The sequence below is a fragment of the Diadema antillarum genome, unplaced genomic scaffold (assembly GCF_040938485.1).
Source record: "Diadema antillarum isolate AM-2024a unplaced genomic scaffold, OU_Dant_1.0 seq00000250_RagTag, whole genome shotgun sequence".
NCBI classification, from domain to species: Eukaryota; Metazoa; Echinodermata; class Echinoidea; order Diadematoida; family Diadematidae; genus Diadema; species Diadema antillarum.
The window spans coordinates 167,863-192,097 of NW_027271294.1; the positions used below are offsets into that span (position 1 = coordinate 167,863).

Consider the following 24,235-nt stretch of genomic DNA (forward strand, 5'->3'; position numbering starts at 1 on the left):
TGCTGAATTACAAATTTACAAATATGGTACAATTCGAATTATCATCTGCACACACGACTGAGGAAGGATGCACAGATTTTGTGGTTTTGAATGTCAGAGCGAGGAGAGAAGGTGTGGCTTCTTTCTGAGTTCTCATCAATCACCCTTGAGCAACAAGGAGTGCAGTTTTTCTGTGAAAGTGGGTAAAAGGTCACTATAAGTTTCGCCCCCCCCAAAAAAAAAAACAACAACAACAAACAAACAAACAAACAAAAACGACACAATTTAGAGGTCGCTACACATGACTGTTTTGTTTCGTAATTCTGGAGAATCATCACTGGAAAACACGTCTGGACCATCATAATACATTATGAATCTCAGTTTGAATTACCCACCACAATTCCAGTTTGCATACACATGGCTAGAATGCATCATTTGAATTGGATTCTAGTGATGCATCACTAGAATCGCAACTCGAATTACACACTTTCAGTATGTGTGAAAACAACCTACAATGTACATGTACTTGTACAGTAGATCTACATTGTAGTGTGAATTGGACTTCTCTGTGATATGTGTGTACTCATTGTCAGAATATAAACCTTGTAATTTTATGTGTGAAGACTACAATTTTACTAAAGTGTAGTGTGTACAATGTATGTCTTTAATGCACACTGATACAGTTGTAAAATCAGATACTAAACAATATATTATTATATAATGATTTGTCTTGTACAGTTTAAAGTTGTAGGCATCCAGAGGAGGGAAGGCAACGTGAGAGTACCATTTACACATTATACAAATGTAGGAATTTGATTGACCTGTACAGTGTACACATGTACACATGTGCACAGTGCACTTACAGATTGAAAACAAAATCCATGTTCAAGCAAATGAACTGCGAGACTTTCAGTGAAGTCAAACTGAAAATAAACTCATTTGAAGTTTGAGAACTGTATGTTTTCTCATGTTTTGACAAAATGCCATCTGTCACAGTCACATGACATGGATGTGTTGTATTGAAGTACAACATTGTACATGTACAGTAGTTTTGGTGATGATATCATGGCTACCCATTGCTCCCATTCATTTTTAGTTTCACATTAATCGTAACCAAATTTTCTTTTTGAAGACATTACTTTGAGAAAGGGTACTGTTTATATTCTTAGCATCAAATTCTTCTCCAGTTGCAATGGGTAGCAATTACGAGTTTTCATAGTAATGGTGAGTAATATGAAACTTGTTAATGCTATTTCTGTATAGGCCTACATGTTGTACATACTACAATGCAAGCAAGGGGAAGAGCTCAGACTAGAGCGAAAGTGACATCATCAATTATCTTTATTTGCTTATCAATTGAGTGTGATCCGATCACTGTTTTGGGAATGCCTGTGCAGTACATTTCCTTCAATGTCTGACTCTATTGGGACTCTCACTTTTGCATCTGTCAATTAATTTAGTTGAATTTTCCTTTGAGATCACATTTTAATAGTTAAATACAGAGTGCATAATGTACTGATGATAGCTCCTTCAATTTTACATCATCTGTCATCTTTTATAGAGGATGTTGGTTTAAGCTGATTGCACTTTTTGACAGAATGTCAAATATCTGCAGGCTTTTGTATCTATTGTATGCCACCGGCAGGGCATTGGTAGTAGGTTGTCAGTAATAGCTTCCATGTTCAAGATTTGTGAGTTGTTGAAGAGACCCATGACATTGTTTGCCCAAGGGATTTCTCATGTTGGCATACCATCCTAAATGTCACAAATTCCATTCATGATCATGATGCAGCTAGTCTAGAAATGCATCAGTTTTACCCTTTCATCAAGGAAGGGAGTCTACAGTGTTGTGTACATATGTACATGCCTGTGGTTGAAGAAATTATACAAATGCTACCATATCCCATTGCTGATCTTCTGGAAATTAAAACATACTGTAAAAGTGGATATTTTCGCGCACATTTTTTCGCGCTCGGCTGAGTAAGGTGGATTTCGCTTGTCTTTAATTCCGTGGAATCAGGACGTTAACGATGTACTGGAATATATGGCATGCAAAAATATTTGTGTGCTTTTATTTTCACGCTAGCTTGTGGTTACACGTAATGCACGAAAATTTCCACTTTTACACTTACAGTAGTATGTACATATATGATGCGGGTTTTTTTTTTTCGGTACCCTGGGGGTCAGTGCTGTATCCTGGGTTACCCAAAAATAAGTTATTTCAGGTGCTCTATGAAAAAACAACAACATCAGTTTGTTGCAAAAAGGATAATGATATAGCAGTGCTGCATAAGATCAGCGTTCATCACACACACGACATCAGTGATCTCAGTGGCAGTTGCACCTCACTCTGCATTTTACTATAATTCCACAAAAGACATAAAATAATCATAGGTCTAGTAAGTGGATTATTAAACCTGTAAGATATTGATCACTTCATGTTCACTGTGACATGGATATCAATGTATAGTGGCATAGCTGCACAGAATATTACAATGTATAACATTTGATAAATTTGCTATTTTTATTTGAAACACCTCAGTGGAGATGTTATTGTAGTCATGATATGTGTTGGGAAGAGAAAAGCACAAGTTTAGTCATTCTCGTATGGGGTTGTACAATTGTTAATGTGAGTTCAAAGAATACCTTTCAAAAGGAAATACTTGATGTCTTGTTTTTAGTGGTTTTATAAATTTGTCATTGCAGTAAGAAAGTGTTAAAACAGGCTGCCATAGCTGAGACAGATGTGTTTAAGTAGAGTTATTCTGCAGTCACACTGCAGTAACACGAACTTAAACATTTGAAGATAACCCTCTCCCTATTTGAAATTGCCTTTATGCTGAATAAAAAGAATTCTGAGGGCACATCAGTAGATATTGTGATTGCTTCACAGAACAGAATTCTGGAGGCACATCAATAGATATTGTGATTGTTTCACATTACTGTGACACCTCCAGCATGGGACTCTGTTACAATGTACTTTGCACACAAAGTACAAAAGGTATACGTACTGATACTTGATTACCAGGAATAGTCATAGGGCCTATGATACAACCTGTACATGAGAGTTACATGTAGCTTCCTTGTGTATCGATGGGCAAGAGACATGATCATGCATTGTGCTGTTAATCTCATGAAAAGTCTCAAGAAAAACTCTTGAGAAACTAAAAACTCTGAGGCATTATTTTAAAAGTCTACACTGTGCCAGTAATTGCGTTTTGGTAAGACTGATGTAGTTCCTACAGAAGTACAAGTGTAGTGGCAGACAACTGTCTCACTTGCATTACATTTTCCATACATTTGTTTCTTTGCATGTGTGTCTGATTTGCTCATTGATCTTTTGCTTTCTTTTGCAAAAGATTACAATATGATACAATGTACACTGTCTGTAAAATGCATCCCATTTGATATACATTGTACATGTGTGTACAGACTGTCATAAGAGTAACTGCAATAGGAAAGGGGGTTTGTGTATTTTTAGATTGTCAGTGGTAGATCCGGAGGGGGGCACACTGGGGCGCGCCCCCTCTTTATTTTTTTGGTTAAAACAAAAGAAAAGAAAAATGGGGGGGGGGGGGGGGGGAGGTAGTGTATGTGCGCTCTCCTTTAATTTTGCAAAGGTGCCTCCCCTTTGCGGAATTCCTGGATCCGCCCCTGACTGTAGAGGCTAGCGTATAAAGAAGGTCTTTGGTACACTACACAGTGCAGCTGTGATTGTCACCACACATACAGTGTACAATACAAATATGAATGCACAGTTACATCATATTTTAGGCTCCTTGCTTGTGTTAGCACTTTATGTTAAACTCAAAATAAAATAGATGAAATAGCTTTATCTGGCATGATCTCTGAGTTACTGCGACAGTTAGCAATTTGAAAAATCTTTGAAATCTTACTTATCATGTACTATCTACGTGTACAGTCTGTAAATGCACATTGCCTTTATTATTGATATGACAATACATTAGCCCAGTTGTATAAATGACATTTCTACTTCAAATTGGTCAGTGCAGCTGTACATGTACATTAATTGTACTGCATTACTTTTACTGGGCACAGAATCAATTGAGGAGGGGTACTTGTGTTATTCACTTCCTGTTTATGTTTCATTTTCCCTTTGTCTCATTTCTTTGTACAGGTGTAGGAAAGAGTAGCCTTCTATTGAGGTTCGCAGACAACACTTTCTCAGGTAAGACTCTAGCAGACTTTGCAGCAGCATCAGTACATTGTTACAGCATGCAGTAAAATACTTGGTGATATGCATAGTGTATGTATTAATTTACAACTCTGTAAAAGCATGCTTATGAGACAGGAGAAGTGGACACATTATACAGATGATGACTAGTATCGGAGGGAACGTACTGAATGATTTATGGTAAGGGTTTGAAATGCTATTGAGGAACTTACAACCTCATCAAAGAACATTCCAAACCCTGATGTTGAAACATTTGTCATGATGTGAATTGATGTGGCAAATTAACTATTATAGTCTTCTTCTTAAATATCGAAGCCTTATTTTGGAGAAATTTTATTGATGTGAAGTTAATGCCATTGGTAAACTACAATTTTAAACTTTGCCAAAGTTTTAATATCTTGAAACATTCACTGTGACTCTGAAACTTAATGAATTCAGCTAGTATCAAGTACAATAGAAAATCTAAAGCTGGCGTTTGTTTAGCGTGCTCTATCTGACAATGGATGCACAGTTTAATAGTCTCATGCAATTTCCTACTATAATATAACTGAGTTGTGAATCTGCATAATTTCATGAGCCTACCAGGAAGTGAAATTTCATCAGAGTCAGTGATGGACATTAGGAAGCATTATGAGGTGTATAAAATGCTTGTAGGTAAAGGTGGTGTTCTATGCACCAGATCCATGGTGGTATACAACAAGCGTATTTACCAGATGTTCAGCATATGGCCACATTTTAGTGATGGTCAATACTAAATCTGTATGTTCTGTTGTCATTATTAATTCATTTGTTGTTGTTTTTCATTTAAACTTGATATTGAGGACTCTTAGTGAAGGAAGTTAAAAAACACTGTAATTTGTGATTTTCCCAAACAAAATAAACATTTCAGGTACGTGTAGCCTAAAATTTAATTTTTTGCCAATGTCTTTCTGAATACATTGAAAATGCTGGTAAAGAAAAGAAAGAAAAGAAAATGACTTTATGAGGAAAGAATCAGTCCGTTGCTGTATAATAATTCGCCCTGACTAATTTCTGTGCCATGTTCCGTGTCCTGTTCCGTGTCCTGATTATGATTGCTTTGTGAAAAATGCCATTCGAAATCACTGTATGGCTAGATTTTAGTTGTAAGCTGCAAAACCTGTAACATCCTGAGGTAATATTGCTGCAAAAAAAAAAAAAAGTCTTGTCATTAAGTGGACAACTCTTTCGCTGTGTTTCCTATATTGCAGAAAGATTAGACAAATCTTGTCAAATTGATTACATCTGCACAGAATGAGGAAAGAAATGAAAAAAAAAATGCCAGTTTGAAAGAGAAGCGGGTATTTTAGTCTTCAAAATGACTTGCCAATTAAGAATAAGCTATAAATTTAAAATGAGAAGACTTTTGACACTTCTACAACTGAATCAAACAATGTATGAAAGCAAAAGGCTTAAATAAAAGAATCTATTGTTCTACCCTATGAAGCACTGACAATGAATAATGTAGAAATCATTTCAAAATGATGTAACACCAAACCACATGGGACTTAAAAAGTCAATAACACTAATGGTACATGTAAGAATCCTTCATGATTAAAGTGTGCAATGATATTTACAGTAAGGTAATATATGTATGTTGCTGTAAATCTATATGGTGTGTGTGCTTGTGTGTAGGTACTTGTACGTTACAAGTGGGTATAGAAATGAGCATGATTTATGCAATGGTATAGTGCAATGTATGTATGAAGGAGATGTCTGGAGATCCTATGTGTATACCTTGGTTTCTGTTTCATTTTCTCATACAGAAATTGCTGGATACTTTGACATATTCCTTGTTTCTTTGCTATGTTTTTACACCCCCCTTCTTTCTGCATTCTTCCTTGTAGGATCTTACATTACCACAATTGGTGTAGATTTCAAAATCAGGACTATTGATGTCAAAGGTGAAAAGGTCAAGCTCCAGATCTGGGATACAGCAGGCCAGGAGAGGTTTAGAACAATCACATCAACGTAAGTGTAGAGTTTCTTACTTTCATCATGTCAGACGAGAGTGAATGGGAGATTGTAGATTCCAATGCTGGGAAATTTTAGGATTCACATAGAGGGAAAACCATATCATTTTGATCAATAGTTTGCTGAGTTTTAGTTGTCTTTTTTTTTGAAGGCATGAAGTGATGGGTTTTTTTTTGTGTGTGTCTCAAATTTTATAATAGAATTTAGATACTCGGGGACCCAAAGAAGTTCAAATTGATGTTGATATAAGTTGCTGTGATGATGATTTATTTTGTAAAGAGGTGATGCAGACTCAGTCTTGCAACCACACAAATGTTTAAACAAATTTTATGCTTGCCAGTGAAATCAGTATCAATATAGACTTTTGAATTGCAGGTGAATTACTGGTAGGCAGACTTAGCGTGTATTTATCTGTTGTCTTTGTATAGCATCTGGCACACTTGATTTGTGACTTCAATATCCATGCCGTAATATCTATTTTCATATAAATGTTGTAAAAGGCCAGATTTGTGATTTATTCAACTTGTGTATTTTCTGTTATGACCCAGTAATGAACAGTTGAAACTACTTAATACATTTCCAAACTTGGAATCCAGTAAACATCCATTATTTGCTGCTATGTCAGGAAAACATTTGCAAGCATTTTGTGTTTAGAACAACATTTAATATTCATATATATGATGTGAGATTGGGCTGTTAAAGGCTCCATACCAAAGCAAGTCATTGTAAGACAGAATTGACTTTAGGTGCGTTCGAGCGCTCTACAGTGAACCAAAGCGTACCATACCGAACTGTGCCAGATTTGAAGCGTTCGAGTGCTCGGTCAAGAAAGCGAACCTCACGAGTTATTTTTAGAAAAGGTCATGCATTATTGTTGCAAGAATGTCATCCACCTGGCGCTTGAACTACTAACAGCTGTCCCGAACAAAGAGAATGATGTCTTTGCATTACGATGTATGCGCATAATGCGCGCATGCTTTACAGCGAACTTTGGGTACGCTTTTGGTGCGCTTTTGGAGCACATCGGGAAGTGGTCCACTTTTGACTCGATACAGTACGGTACGGTATGGTACACTTTAGGAGGGTTCGAGCGCTCCTCTGGCACGGGTACAGTACGGTACAGTTCGCGTTAGGAGAGCACTCGAACGCACCCCAAGACATAATATGGAGAGGCCACACACTGTGTAAGACTTGGTGCCTACGTGTATGCAATGCGACTGACCATATTACAAGATATTCAAATTTTTTGCATCAAACCTTTATAACAAGTTTGTTCCTGATAACCAGAAAGTCTGTTCGGTTCCTGCGTAACAAAGCAACAACTAATGCAGGCAAACCTGATTCCATGTGTTGAAATTCACTAATGTTGTAATGGTGGATTCGATAGCTTGTCTTGTAGTCCTTCGAGGAAATCTATTCATGAATAACAATGATGGAATACGGCAGTAAATCAGCATATACTTGTTGGATGCAAGAAATCATTTTGTGTCCAGTTTGAGAACCTGTGAGGCCATGTGCCTCACTCCAAGTGATGGTAGGAAAAGAAATCTCACACTAATAGACAGGAGCCATGGAGTCTAAAGTGTTCCATGGCATGCTAGTGGATCTTGCTGAATGCTACACTTGTAGGCTAACTCAGGGAGTTCTGAGACATACACGCTGTATGGAGAGATAAAGTTGGACATTGGTGCTCCCATACAATGTAGTTCCACCAATTAATGGTGATTTGTATCATCATACACCGTACTTGGTAATACAACATTCGGGTGTATAATTGTACGTACTGTAGATTATGCAGTACAGCTGTACATGTATTCTGTTTATTATATAATTTTGTCTTGAACAAAGGTATGGATGGAAGTCAAGGAAATTGATAAGATGGTAAACTAGAAGGAACTTGTATGTCAGATATTGATATTTCATTTTTTTTTAAAATTAAAAATCCATGATGGTTATTCATCTTGTCTGTCTGTTGTAAAATCAGTTTAGGGAAGTTTTCAACTAAATTCATTGTCACTATTTCTCTTCTCTCAGTCTGAAACTTTCCACAATATCTTCATTACACTAAATTTCTCCTGTGCTTGATATGTCTCTTGTCTGCAGGGTTCTTGTGATAAAATCCAGTTTGTACAAATGCAGTGCATAATCCCACAATACAGTGATTGTGTTTTGTTTTTATGCTCCTGTCCAGGTATTACAGAGGGACGCACGGTGTCATAGTGGTGTATGACGTCACAAGCGCAGAATCATTTGTAAATGTCAAGAGATGGCTGCATGAAATTGAACAGAACTGTGAGGTGGTCAGTAGGATATTAGGTGAGTAGTCTAGAGAGCTTTCCAGGTTTCTATCCTCGTACGTAATGGTCCCATATGCAACATCTGACAATAACTTTCTCATGTGGTATACCAGTTTGGTTATGTTCGTCATACTTTGTCGAATTTTAGCTGCCTTTTGTCTGTGCCCCCCCCCCTCCCCCCCCCCCCCCCCAAAAAAAAAAAAAATAAATTACTTCATCTGTGACATGCATGCTGTTCAGCTATCAAAGGACTATTGAAACAATATGCTCTCCTTGACAAAAAAATAGCACAAACATTGATGCATTTCCCCTGGGAAGTACAATTGTCAGATATGATACACCATTGCAAAATCTTAGCTTTTCTTGTGTTCTCATGAAAATGAAAGTATTGCAAAAGTGGACATTTTTCCAGTGTTGAAATTATTGCACTTTTCTCTCAACTGGAAACTAGTGCGAAAATAAAAACATGTATTTTGCTGTCTCCTCGTGGACAAAATAACATCAGGGAAGCAAGTTGCTTAGATATATGTAAAACAACAACAAAAAGCACACACACACACATACATACTTATGGGTAATTCCATGAAGTTGGGGCAGTGTCCATGTAGCATCGTGATATTTGAAAAATACATTTCAGCATAGCTCAATATTAATTATGCTATACATTTATTGTTTGTAGGCTTTACATTTGCATTGAGGCCACACATTTTCCTGGAAATTTTGTGCCATTCAGGCTCAATTTTGATGAAGTTATTAAACAATATGTAACGGTGTCCTGTAGCATCGTGACGTGTCCATGTAGCATCGTGAAATTTTAAAATTTGGTCCTTAGAGACAAATTATGGCAATTAGCTTGACCAAAATTTGATGCAATATGCATATTTACTAGATTAGTCAGATAGCTAAATATCCCAAATTTCCTGTACACAGTTTTAATTTTAAAAGAAAATTACAAAATGTATCACGATGCTACGCAGTGTCCTTTTTTGTTACATTTGGTGGACACCGTGTAGCATAGTGACACATTGTGTAATTTTCTTGTAAAAGTAAAACTGTGGAAAGGAGAGTTAAGATGTTTAGCTATCTGACTAATCTAGTAATTATGCATATTATATCAAATTTTGGTCAAGCTTATCGCATTAATTTGTCTTTTAAAACCAGATTTTAACTATCACGATGCTACATGGACACGTCACGATGCTACAGGACACCGTTACTTTTTTTTTAAATAACTTCATCAAAATTGAGTCTGAATGAAACAAAATTTCCAGGAAAATGTATGGTCTCAATACAAATGTAAAGCCTATAAAGAATATATGTATAGCATAATTAGTATTGAGTTATGCTAAAATGTAACACTTTGTGCCCCAACTTCATGGAATTACCCTTATACAAACACAAGTAAGCTCTCTTGTGAAAGAGAAAGACAGTGAGAGAAAACAAACAGAGTGAAAGAAAAGAAGGACTAGGATTCATTCACGACGATGATGAAGTATTAAGTTAATATGCAAATGAATGTTGCCTTCTCTGAATGTTTACTGTGTGGTCCACCATCTTCAGGTATATTGTATCCTGAATCCTAGTACATAGGTCCTTTTGAGACACAGTTGGAATTAATTACCATGCACACATGCATGAATGACATCCAGTAGCCGGAATGATATCAATACTTCATTTTGATAGTGTTCTTACCCAACCAGTGCTAGATGGGATGGTCAACAATCAGCCACCACACACTAAGAGTCACATGCCATGCTCTACCAGTAATATTTCACTTTTACTTTCTATCGTGAAATGTGATACTTGGTATAATAGTAATTGTCTTTTTGGTGGCAGTGTGTACTGCGAAACATCTCATACAGCTTTCTCGTGCATTCATTATGATGATTTTACCTGAAAGACTATGTCCTCAATGACTTGTTGAGCCTGCTTGCTTTGAATAAAATGTTCAGGAAATTCTAATTAAAGATGTGTTCATTGCATATTATCAACTTCTATGAGTATACAAAATGTGCAGTATGGCTCTTGGCACAGTTCACACAAAGAAGAATTGGTTCTCAGCCAGCTTGTACTTTAACATGTTTGAGCCAAATGCCCTTGTACAACGTTTAAAACGGCACCCCATTATATAATGTCGAGATGTGTTTCATATGATTGTATTTGACAAGTAGTTGAAAAGAGATCCCTAAATCCCTATAGTTCAATGAAACAATTTTGTGTCAGACACACACACACCACAAACCTTTTTCTCATGATAATTTTCCCCAAATATTCACATTTGTTTCCTCAGATCTTGGAGAGTATCATTGTTCAGCAAGGTTGTGAACACATGTATCTAGGATGCATTTTGTTCCCCTTTTGCTAGTACATGCATCTATGCAATACCTCATCATCTAGTGGTAGTCCTACAGGTGCAACTTAACACTTTTTTTTTTCATCAGCTGCTGTGATCATCCCCAATCCTCATTCTAGTGGTATCTGCTAGGAACAGATTAAACTCCACCTGTATGAAACGGCATTGTTTGTCTCTGTAAAGACTCACCATGATTGCCCTTCGCTTCTTTGTGTAGTGGGAAACAAGAACGACTCACCGGAGAGGAAGGTGGTGGAGACAGATGATGCACAAAAGTTTGCAGAACAAATGGGTATTCAACTCTACGAGACAAGCGCGAAAGAAAATATAAATGTAGAAGAGGTAAGTATCCTACTGCATTGTACTCTGTGTCTTTTACCCTTGGGAGTATTTACATTCACAATTTCAAACAGTTATGTAGTATAGGTATGGGATTAGTATTACTTTGAATGGTTGATGCACTGCTTTTGTTGTGAAGACAAAGGGGAAATGTAAAGGTGATTTTTTTTTTTTTTATTCATGGTAGGCATTTGAACATATATTTATACACTTATAATACCAGAGGGCGTAACATTATCAAGGCATGCTCTAGAGCCTGCTAGCAGGTATGTGTGCTAAGGAAGGAATTGACTTTGAAAGAAATGAAGGTAGTGGATGGAACTGCTATAGGAAGGCAGGATGCCATGTCTGTAGATACTGTATACACCATATATTTCGCGAGCCTAAATTTTCGCAAATCGGAACTTCCCGACGATTTCGCGAGTGGTTAAATTCGTGATCGTGGAGTCCTGTACTGAATGGAGAAATGTTTTCGCGTACGTCACATTCATAGCAAAGATAGTAGAGTTAACAAGATAGGAAGGCGCGTGATAAAAATGGAAACAAAACAAAATGGCTACCCTACATGACGATACAAAAGAGAGCTAAGTACAAACTCAGTACGCCTAGACACATCATTCATTTCCAAAGGTAGTCGTATTTCTATTATCTTAAAAAGATTTAGAAATTATAGTCTGAGCTTTTTTTCGATTTAGGGGATTATTTTGAAGAACGAGATTTTAAAGTAATAAGGATTATTTCACAGAGGTAAAAATTTGGCAACAACACGATCTAAAAACAATCATAGACACTTGATAAACAACAACTTCAAAGACAGCGCATCTCAAGTGATGTGCGTAATACGCTTGAGGACCGCACGCTGTCCATTTGTTTTGTACAGGATTAGCACGCACTTTCCTGTCTTTTCGGTTAAGCGTCTTTGATTCATAGCTTGATTAGAGTCAATATTTTCGCATGTCTTTAATTTTGTGAATAGCACCTGACTCGCGAAATTCGCGATAATAAAAACCTCGCGAAATATTCGGCTTATACAGTATATCAGGGCCCATATTGATCTAAAGCAAGTGAAGAATCTGTTCATCGTCAACTGAGTAGCATAATTCTCAGGGACATGCTTTAATTGTTTAGATTGACTGCTGTATACTCAGTGACTTCATGCTCCATTTTTCCTTAAATTTCAAATAAAACTTGTTTGAGCTTTAGCGTGCATCACTTGCTTTAACTTTGGGGGGAGAAAAATGAAAAACAAAGAAGGAAAAGCTTGAGTTTCAAATTTTGGGAGGGGAAAATTATGTAGTATCAAATGAATTTCATTCAAAGAAAGTGTTGATTCAAAATATTATATATACCATTTGTGTGCTGTACAATTTAGCTTGCTACAAACATATATAAACATGTTGAATGGTTATTAGTGCTCTCTTTCTTTGTCATGTGGTGGGATGTATTCTTTGTGAAGCAATCAATTTATACAAGGTAGTTTGCCATTTTCTTACTGTGGGTTTCACTGTCCATGTATGATAGTCCAAGTAGGCCATATTGCAGAGTGTGGGATGCTTGAGGGTTTGTTTACATGTTTGTATAAATTCACTGACATCAGTTTCTTTTGCAGACATCAGGTCGCTTTTGTTCCTGTCATATTATTCCTCATCTTCACTCAGAGAAGGATAAGAATACTGTAAAAAGAAAGGGAAAAGGGAAAAAATTGTTTCTTTACACACTGGGTGCATAATAGAAGAAGTATGTTTTCAGTTTCATGTACATAAGCCTGCTTATGTGCAGTGCCATTAGTTTACAAACACAATTTCCGTTGTATATATCAGGCTCATTAGATGTGTATAATCATAAAGCAGAATTTCCAATAAGCAAGTGATGGTATATCCTGAAGTGCTCTTACCTTTTTATGTTGTTTGGTTATTGGTATTTACAACTGAAAATACAAAACCAAGGCATAGCAAGTTACCACTTACTGAATTCCATAGCATTGTGCCATAGTGGGGTCTGTGAATAGTCTCCGGTTTATTATACTGTATAAGGGAGGGTTCACAAATCATTATCCCTTTTATAGTTTCATGTAGATTGCCGGAACATTTATGGCTTTTACTGGAGCAAGTATATAGAGAAGGTAGCATTAGTGATATTGAAGTATTCAAAGGATGATCATTTGTCATCCAGGTGTAGTGTTCTGCGTAGTTTTGCTTTCAGCCAGGGTGATTTATTCAGTATTAACAAGTCTCAATGACACAGGACTATATAATGATGAAGGTATAGAGAGTTTGAAATAACTGGTGAGCTATTTTTGGTTGTTTTTGTTTTTATTAACTTTTGTTCTTGTTGGGTGGATATCCTACTTTTGCAGCACTTTCAGTTTCATCAGTGCTGTGCACAAAATAAGAAGAAGAAAGGATTTGTTTGTAGTCGAATACATGTTTGGGATTATATCAATTTGCCTGTGTTTGTCCCATACACTGCAATATGGTCTATTTGTTGTGATCTGCGGAGGGATATTTTAATTATTCATGGTGACACGCAAAGATGTATCCTCAACTGTTGATAACAGTGTGTTATGTGTTCTTCATCTTCCAGCTACTGCTGAAATTGCAATGTTAATCCATGTGGCAATGACCATTTCATTTTATTTTGATAGCTTCTGGATCTTGTAAAATCACTTTCATCCAAAATGCTTGTTATGGATCTGTTAATTTGCATGCTCATGTTTATTCAAGAAACTGATCATTATTAATCTCAATATCATACAAACATATGGTATTAAATATCTTGGCCTCTTTAACCAAAGGTTTCAACTTGAAAAAACATTAAATTTTCCTAACACATTTGCATCGTATGATTTGAGTTTATCATGTTTTTTAACTTCAAGCAACAACAGAAACATTTATAGGCAGTGAATGAAGTCAAGGAGATCAAGTTTGCCAATAAGGGTTTCCCTGTTGCCAGTAATGCCTTGTAGAAATGTTTGAAAACTTTAATTGAAATTATGACATTTATCCTGGATTTGTTCCCTCCTCTCCACTTCTCCACCCCATATTTTTTCTCCCCCGTTCCTCTTTCTCACCATACTCCAGATGTTTAATGGGATCACTGCACTAGTCCTAAAGCAAAAACTCGAAAATCAAGCAAAGCTGAACGCACCCAACGATAACGGCAAGATCAATCTAGAAAAGAAAGGAAAGGGAAAGAAGGGAAAATGCTGCAGTAAATGATTGTCTCTCCGACTAGTTCATCTTCCCTGTCATCCAGATTACGTTTTTTCTCTCTCCTTTTTTTTTTTAATGCTTGAATGCAATCGAGTTGTCCCTTCATGCCCATGAGATGCTCCACGTCAAGAGAACTAAAAATGGCCGCATGTAAAGACTTCGCTAGTAATCAGAATGACCGGTTTTTGTTTTTGTTGCAATCACAAACAATTCATGGAGAAAAACCGCGAACGTGGAAGTCTGTCACCTGCAGAGGGCAGCATTCATGATGTGACTGCTGATTGTATAGTGCTGGAGCTAGCCGCAAGGATGGGAGCAAAAGAAGGAAGAACACAGCAGGGAAGGCTGTCCTGCCCAAAGTGTGTAGACAGCGTTCTAGTATCTTGGGAGTGAGTGACATGCTCGGCAGTGGTCAGCTACTGACAAGGAAGTAATAATGGCATCTGGGCGTTGAAATAAACAGATTGGATTTGTCCAGTGTTTGGAACTGGTGCTTATCAACAATGTGATGAGAAACAGTTGTGCTCTGTCACCTAATAGCTGCCATTGGAAAAGGCAGATTGTAGTCACTGATGACACAAAAAGCGTGGTCTTTGTTTGTTTTTCTGTTATGATCTTGCAGCCATGGATATCTTAGCTTCCGTGTTGAGATTTAATAACTTTGTTTCGATCGCAGCTTGGTTAATGTGCGGGGACTGTAGAAGGGTACCTATCTTTGTAATGTGGGAAATACTCTCCATGGCACATGTACACACACTAACCGTTTGTAACCAATAACTTTTTGCCATGCTTCATGTAGCTGATCTTCATTCATGCCATAGACAGTTTTAACTACCATCTACATAGTAACAGATATATCAGTTTTACATGAAATGAGTCACTTTTGCAGTAACATTTCCATCAACTCTGTCAATGTAAATCATTTCAGTTTAACTTGATGCAAAAGAAAACGAAAAAAAAAGAAGCTTCTATTAACACTTTGTTATCCCATGCATTCAAGTGATGTTCCAATTTTCTTTGCATTTGAAGTGAATGAGATATACATGTAGTACAGTAATTTTGAAATGTTAGGAGCGGTGTTGCTCTGGCTGAATATTTAGATCTTGATGAAAGGAACTTCTGTTTCTTTTATCGCTACAAAGGGAATCCAACAGCCTCTATTGCATGGACATTTCACATTTTGAATATAGTGGCTTGGTTTTCAATGCCTTTGAAGACATGAAATGATTGCTAGTGATTTTATGAAGATCTGGTTCAAAACTTGAATGCATGTGAGAAAATGGTACAATACACATTTGTGGATAAAGCATGCTGCAAGGTGCATACCTGCTTATCAAAGTTTTCACCACATAGCAGCAAAGTACAGATCAGATATAAGTATTGTGAGAGCCTCATGTGTACCGTAGAAGACATAGATAGACCAAAAATAATCTTTCTGCTCTGCGTCCCAATCTTCCCTGCTGCACCAACGTTGCCGCACCAGATGTTCAACGCTGTCACGGCAGACGTTCTGGAGCAGAAACGAGCGAATGTGGCCCGCATTAACTCGCAGCACGACAGCGAGGGTTTCAAGATTAAGAAAGAAGGTGGAGGCAAGCAAAAAAAATCCTGCTGTAAATGATCTAACCTTTTATGTTTTCATCCAATCCACTGTGAGATGACAGTGGTAGTAGAGTAAAGTAACAAGGTGAAGAGAAGATTATGTTCCATTGTTCTTTTGTTCTGTTCCATTGTTGAAGAGGTTTTCTTTTTTTTTTCTTCCTGTCTCACTTAGGTCTCTCAGTCCATCTCTCTCTATCTACAGTAAACATTGATATTTTCGCACGATTAATAAGCGGCTCAAAAACATATTTGCGGGTTCTTGAATTCACGCTGCACAATTGTCAACCTATTCAAAATGTGCAGACAAAATTGTCGAAAGATATTTTTGCGTGCTTTAGAGTTCACGTTAGCCAAATGTAATACCACAAAATTAATGTACCGCGAAAATTTCTGCGTTTACAATATTTCTTGACCAGTATCTTTCTCTCTCTGTTTCAGCACTTCCTGTGTTAAGTCTTTGATGTGGATCTGATGTTGATAATGTCACATGAAATTTCCATTGAGCTTATTCTCTGACAAATTGGCTATCATCTTGTCACACTTGGGAGCTCAGGTACATTGTTTATTAATCGAATCCATTTTACATGTTTTGCCCTTGCAATCATTGCGTTCATGACTGGCAGTGCCAATATAATAGTGCTCTCTAATCTTCTTCTTTGACAAAAACAAAGAACATCAGCTGTGTTAATCTAAGAGGAAGAACAAGTTTTATGGTCATTTGGAATCAGATTTTATATATGTTTGATAACTTACATTACATCTTGGGACTTTTCTTTGTTGTTGTTGTCACTGGCATATCACAATGCAGTGGATTCACAGTTCTTTGCACTTATATTGTTCTGGTGTCCATGAAAAGTGAGCATGCGTCTCTCTATTACAATCACATGCGCAATAACCAGGGAGCGACAAAGTAGGCCTACTGACCCAGGGTTATGGTTTCATAACTTCTTTCTTGAGGCTACAAATGAAGGGGGGGGGGGGGTGGGGGCTACAATTGTAGGATGAAGTCACTACCATTTTCACCTTTAATAGTATATATGGTAATTACTATTCTGTCTGCAAAACCCCTTTGCCTTGCAATTATTGAAAGAGATTCAGAAAAGTAACCCATAGTGAGAGTAAGAGGGAGTGAATGCAAGACCACAAAGTTAGTGCCATGCTACCTAGGAGATGACTTGTGTTTGAAATTGACCAGTTGGACCTGAGGTGAAGGATTGAAACTGAACTCTATGAAAGCTCTTGATTGTGGTAAACCCTCTTTTGTCATCACAGAGTGCACATGGTTGGAATTTCTGTGGCATTATCAACATCAATGACCTCAGTAAAAGTGTACAGTATATCTTGTAATATAGATATATTTCCGAGAAACACACAGTGGGAATTCATGTCAACTATAATTGCACTTCATGCAAAAAGGCGTCACTGTAAATGATACAAGTGTGTAATCTCGACGAATCTTTTTATAACAGAAAGATTGTTGATGACATTGGTGTTTAATTTGCTAATGCCCTTCTTGTAGTACTGTGATGGAAAGTTTGTCTTATTTGCTGTTTTCTGCTATTAAACAAATATTTGCAGTAGGAGTAAACATGCAATGTAGCATTGCTATTCATTTGGTAAGCTCCATAGCAGTAGAGAGGTTTGACCCACATGTTCTTCTTGCATCAGACAGATAGTGGGGCTTAGAAACCAAGCCTTTGCTATTAAAGGTGTCCAGCAATTCTTAATAGTTGGCTGGCTTTGTATAATTGGTTACGTGTTTCGCTAGTGTCAGAGTTCACAGACTCCCCTCGACAGATGTTTCATCCATTGTCTTACAAATTGGTCCATTTGAGGAATGTCCAAATGCACTCTTCATATACAGAGCAATTTTAGGCCAACTGCCTCTTCAAAATGATGACGTGATTCATAAGGAAGGATAAAATTAATACAAAATATCAGATCAAAAAGTTTTTTGAGAAGTGCTTTTCATCATTATGTGATACCAGATAGCAAATATCAAGCTGGTAATATTTGACTGGGGACTGCAATGTAATTTGAGAGAATTAAAAGCAAAATCCTCCTACAAATGCTCAAATCATTGGATTAGTTGCCAGTGAACAATACTACATTCTGTTCTGTAAGTTTTTGGACCAACAAGATATCATTCCTCTGCATGCTCATTTAGCCACAGCTCCCCCTGTTCCCTTTATATTATGCAGTCTTGAATTTCAAGTCTTGTCCAGGTCAGAGAAATACAACAAATAGCTCTAGTTGCATTACATCTACAATGGCTAGCAAGTGTGTAATTTTTTGTAGGCTTTGCCTGACTTATTCAAGACTTCAAGATGTATAAAGGATGACCTGGCGTGTGGGGCAAGTGTTGCCAAGCAGTGGCAAACCACAGGGTTGTATAAATTGTTCTTTGCTGTTTTTATGCAATTCTTCACTTACCAGCCACTGCTTATTATGCCATCAATGTGATTTGTGGCATGTTTGTAATCACATAGAATGTACTATCAATGTTATGTCAGATTCCAATGTGATTACATTGACTTAGTGTTAGATATCATTCAGAATTGAATCACTTGCTGTGCTTGTCTGATTGAAGGCTTTGTGACACAGAAAACTAATCCAGGAATATTTTTCATAATCTTATATCATCACACAACATTGTGGATGTGATGGACTTCTTGAGGTGATGCAAACACTACACATCATATTTTTTATCACAGGAAGTGTCCTTAAATGCTATTTGACAGTGAAGATAGAGAGGGATGTTGCAGAAGTATCTTTATATTAGTCTAATGATGACTGAATCCGGCAGATAAAAACCTTTCCCTTATACCATTAACCTGGAAAATGTTTTTAGCTGATCTTCTGCTCCCCCCCATGCCATCAAACCCTTCGTCTATCATGCTTGTTTGTAGTGCTCTCCAATGACATTGTAAGTACTAATTGCGGCTCATATGTGTATATGTTTGTTTTAACTTGGGTATTTATTTCATGGCCATTTTGTGTTGGCCTCGCGAGTAATTGGTTCCTATGCTTGACCCTTGTAGAGAGTACATAGTCATCATGCACCATCTGCATTTTTTTCTCTTTTTGTATGCACATTTAAATGGTACATGTGTCATGGAATACTGTCATGTATCCTGTGGTTGTATTCAACATACATTGTGAACTTTCAGCAGTGATTTTGAGTCAAAGGTATTAAATTATTGTTTGATATTTCTCTGAACAGAGAATCATTTACATCAAGTTTTAGGTGAAAATACAGGAAGGGATTAGCAATTAAGGTGGCATGATTATCGTGATAGCAAAAGAAATATGCAAATCAATAAAAACTAGAGATAACACAACCATTTAGGACAAGGTCTTTTTTTCTGTGAGGTTTTAAAATGTGCAAAAAGTGTTCCACTACAATAAAGAACTTGCAATGCCTTTTTCCTGAATTTTAGCACATTTTTCTGGGAGCCGAGAGCAAGAGCCCACTTCAAAGAATTCAAAATTACACCAAAATGCTTCAGATTTCCCAGTTGCTTTTTGTTGTTCGTACAGGAGACATCAAATATAAATTGTGTCAAGGCTACTGTTTTAAACATTACTTTTGCTCAAATCACTGAATGATTTAAATACATATTATATGTAGAATATAATTTCTTGAAATTCGCTGTCCCACATATTGATTTCTGTGTTAGTTAACTGACACAGTGGTTTTCAGCTGGCTCTCTGGCATTTTTTTTTCTGTGTATGTGTGTGTGTTTTTATATTGCGGGCTTCCTATGCTATGCTGTGCTATGATTTATTCTTGACACATAAGTAATCACTAATGTATGGTTAGGACTTTAATAAAGTTAGGGCTAGGTCTGTATTAGTTGAATGATTAATATACTGAAGAGTTGCTTCGCATAAAATAAGCAGTGAAATTATAGTTGCACAGATGGTATGGCAGTTTGACCTCAAAATGAATGACAAAATTTGGGGGTTTTTTATGCAAAGTGTGAAGACTGTAAATGACAAGACCTAGCCTTTGATGTTCTTGTGCATGTGAAGGCTCTGAATGGGAATTGTCAAATTCACACCATCTAAAGTTCATTGTTTCCATGGGAACTCTTGAAATCTGTATTCTACCAGGTCAAAGACTATACTACGAGAAATGTTTAATGCAGATTCACGCCATGCTCGTAGTTCAACAGCATTGTGGAGCCAGATGTTTGTTAGATTATATTTGTGCTTCATTACCATGATGATTGTTTAGTTTATGTGTGTGTTTGAGTGTATGTAGACCCTTATTGAGTTTCCCACTGTGTGTTTCAACTTCTTACGGTATCACATCTGCTGTATACATGTATCTCGTATGTAGTAATGATGTATGTATTATGTAGGATTACTGTGTGTATTATCTGACAAGATATTTTGTAAGATTTATCATTGGAACAACAAGTCTGCTTGTGAATGGAATGTCACTGTGATAATCATGTTTTGAGACAGGAGTGGAAAACTAAACAAAAATAATAAAGAGAGTATTTTGCAAGTAATTCTGAATTTGTACAATGCACAATAGATGCCATTTGATACTTTGTAAATGTACAATAAGTGTTTATATATATATTACAAGTGTATGATATATATTATGTTGGAAGTTGAGAAAGAACAATGTTTGATTCATCATTTTATACTAAAATGCATTTATATAGCTTGAGACATCAGCCCCCGTTTTTGTTTAGAAAGAGATTATAGATTTAGTTTGCCGAAGTTGGTCTGTCACAAAAAGATGTTGAATGTATCCAGACATGGTACCACCCAATGATCTCTATAGGATGTATCTAGATATCTCATTGACCAATCACTTTGAAGCCACTGTGCTGCCATCTTACCACCGACATATTGACCATACATGTTGCACTTTTGTGTGTGTGCATGTAGCTCACGATATCACAAGATCCTATAGTGACAGTCTCTGCTGGAAAATGTGTGCATCTCCACATAGTGTGCTTAGTATTATCAGTAATATGGCGGCGCAGCAACATCAGTTGTTTGTACAGCATAAATCGGCAAATGAGATATCCAGATACTTCCTATAGAGATCAGTGGGTACGCACCTCACGATGTAGCCTCTGCCTAGATCACTCATTTATACACCGACACTTGGTGTATGACAGCTGCACAGAAAGTGGGAAAGCATTGAATCAAGTCTAGCACCTACAACGTAGTCTTACCTGCAGACTGTAGGCCAGAATGTTTCACACTGTCTTTTAGGTTCTATGAAAAATCCTTGCTTGACATCACTTGCAGATAGCCTACCTTTGTTTCGTTTTTGAAAGAATAGATTATGCAGACATTTTATGTGTATTTGTGCTGCATACAGGCCCACACAGTGTGAGCCACGGCCACCTGTAATTTCCCACCTGAGGCTGAATGATGTATCTGCATTATGACATTCTCAATGAGAACATGATCCCCAATGTCATTGCATCTCTGGCCTGGCACAAAATTCTGAGAAAACACTGCACAAGATCTCACGCCAGGACTTGTAGTCTGTACCACCAGACATTGACGAGGCAATTGTGCCCATGAAATGAATTTCTGTATCTAAATATTGCATGCTATTTTTCGTCTCCAGAATTCATGATGACCAGCCAACGTCACTAGTGTTTGAATAAATTACAGATAACATGATCATCTGTTTTGTCAATTTCCAAACAGATAAATATGATGCACTGGAATTAGAATGGAGAATTTTCTTTGTATTTTACTCCAAACTCTCTCCTGCACTGATAGTTGTCAGTTTGCATCCACACTCGTCAGCCTCATCAGCATGTACTTGGTCCACAAGTAGTTTTCTTGTGACAAATCACTGGTAAACTTGCAGTTCAAACTATTTCTGGCCTTGTCTGGATTACTGATGGTGGTGGTGATGATTTATCTGATGCCTGGAATTTGAAACAATTTACTTCCTAATTTTTTGTTTTTGTTTTATTTTTGTCATTCAATCAACTCCTTTACACACAAAGTGTGGTAAAATTCACATGTAAATTGGTAATCTATAGTCGAGATATTTCCTTGTATTGAGACACCTGCATATCACATTCATTTCCCACTTGATTTTTCTGTGTGTTCCATGTACAGAATATGGTGTATCGTGATTGCCATCTTTGGTATGGTAGACATATTTTTTATGCTGTACAGAAAATAAAAAAATGACGGGGCAGGGTCAACTGTATCATAGGACTAGATGTGAACATTTTGACAGACTGTAATTGCTGTATGTGACTTTGTACAGTCCCGATGAATTCACCCTCACTGCAATTGATTTGGAAAGTTTAGATACTCTTTGGTGTATTTTTGTCACTCACTTTCACAGTGTTTTCCTTTAGTTCTTATGCATATGGCAATGTTTTCAAAATATTTTTTGAGCTTTCAGACTTGTGGCAAGAATGTAATCGTTGAGGTTATGTATTGACATTGTGTGTTATGAATTTACATTGTCCATCACAAGTGCGGACAGAAGTTACCACTAACTCATTTCTGATTTCCTAGGTACAGTATTGTGAGGGAACAGTGGTGTTTTTTATGTAGACAATGGTTTGGGCTTGATCTGCAAGTACAAAGACAGAAAAGTGAAATGCAGTTCTAGCAAATTATATTACTAAAACCAGCTTTCTGCTATTGCAACTGATTGACAAATTGCCGTACATCACCATTATAATTTACATCAATGTACAATGTAGGACAATTTGACTGTCAGTTGTCATTAAAAAAAAAGAAAAATGATGCAAGAATTCATTAATTTGAAGTCTTGTCACAATTCTTGAATGACTTGTGCAAGTTACATAGGAATGTTAATAAAGGAAGATTCGGAATATCAATAATTGTGCTCTTGTGCATTTCAATCTCTTTCTGATCCATCCATTAGCTGAGATAACTATAAAGTATATTGGTACTCTCCCAACTCACTGATAAGACTATGAAAATTCCACTTTACATTGTATTCACATTTTGGTGATGAAGAATACAATTTTAGAAGAGCGTGTCGAGAAAGGAAAGCTACTTCAGTGAATAAGTGGAGTAAAAATGTGATCACCCACGTACGACAATCCCATGATGTCTTTTCTGCCCACTGATATCACCAAACATAGAATGAATGCTACTGTGATGCATTCAGCGTGAAAGCAGACAGGATTCTCGTGATACATGTGAAGATCCTCACAAATCACTGATTGGAACATTGCTAGAAGGCAGTTTTATGCAGGGCATACTTTTTGATTGTGTGACATTGTAAAAGTGAAAGTTGGTAGGAACTGTCAATGTCAGAAGGAAGATGTACTGTACATGTCCTGCAATATATTGAAAGAGCATTGTCATACCTTTTTGAGAATGCACTTTATGATTTGGGAAATGCAGGATGAATGTGATTTGAATATGCTGTTAGCGTCCAACAAAAAAGACAACAAAAGTTAAATTGATGTGTTTAAAAAAAGTATAGAATGTTATTTTTTCTTTAATATTTCATTTTTTGTTCTATTTATGAAAACACAGCAGTGACATTGAAAGTTCAGAGGGAAATACCTCTGTTTGCATGAAGGCAGAAAATATGACATGGAGATTCTATTGCTGACACATACTATGTTTATAGAAGAATTTACTATTTTTCTGTCACCAAGGCAGTGAAATGGAATGCTATCATCATTTTTATTTAATAAATTAATTTTCATCTTGTGTCTTGGTAGTACTGAGAACAGAAGCTGAGTTATGAAACCAGCCATGGATGGTTTAGGATGTGTTGCAATAATCTTGTGAGCTTCTTGCATTGATTGTGGGTAGACAAGGCAAGGATGATGTACACAAATGGCCTGTATTCACACAATGCATAGAAGTTCTCAGGGTGGCAATCTTAAATTACGGCATAGGATCGTCCATTGATTGGTATCACTACCACTGATTTGGATACTCAAAAGGACCCACATTGATATTCTGTTTCCTCTTCACTCTGTCATTTCAGAGTGATTCAAATTGAAACTAATCTATATTCTGTCCATGACATCAAACATTTTCCTGTTCCATCTAATTCTGCAGATGCTGTGGTTGTAAGCAGAATGGTGACCCCCACAATCTCTGTGTTACAAGTTTAAGTTACCTTGTCCAAGGTTTATTACATGAAAGCAATCTCGTGTCAAATCTATGAATTGGAAATTTGCCTTGGGTGTAGAGAGGTTTGCCTAATAGATTATACTATTTCATTATTCTTATGTGCAAAGTTAACATGTGTACAGTGTCATATTTC

General features: G+C 36.8%; 1 protein-coding gene across 1 annotated transcript in view; it reads left to right on the forward strand.

Annotated features, from left to right (window-relative positions):
• LOC139729708 (ras-related protein Rab-35-like) overlaps positions 1–15,902 on the forward strand; it is a 35,940-nt gene extending 20,038 nt beyond the window's left edge. The window contains exons 2-6 of the mRNA XM_071640638.1: positions 4,118–4,168; positions 6,040–6,163; positions 8,358–8,482; positions 11,034–11,158; positions 14,236–15,902. Coding sequence (XP_071496739.1) covers positions 4,118–4,168; positions 6,040–6,163; positions 8,358–8,482; positions 11,034–11,158; positions 14,236–14,373 — 563 coding nt within the window. The 3' untranslated portion in view covers positions 14,374–15,902. The remainder of the gene's footprint in view (positions 1–4,117; positions 4,169–6,039; positions 6,164–8,357; positions 8,483–11,033; positions 11,159–14,235) is intronic.
• Positions 15,903–24,235: the final 8,333 nt, after the last annotated feature.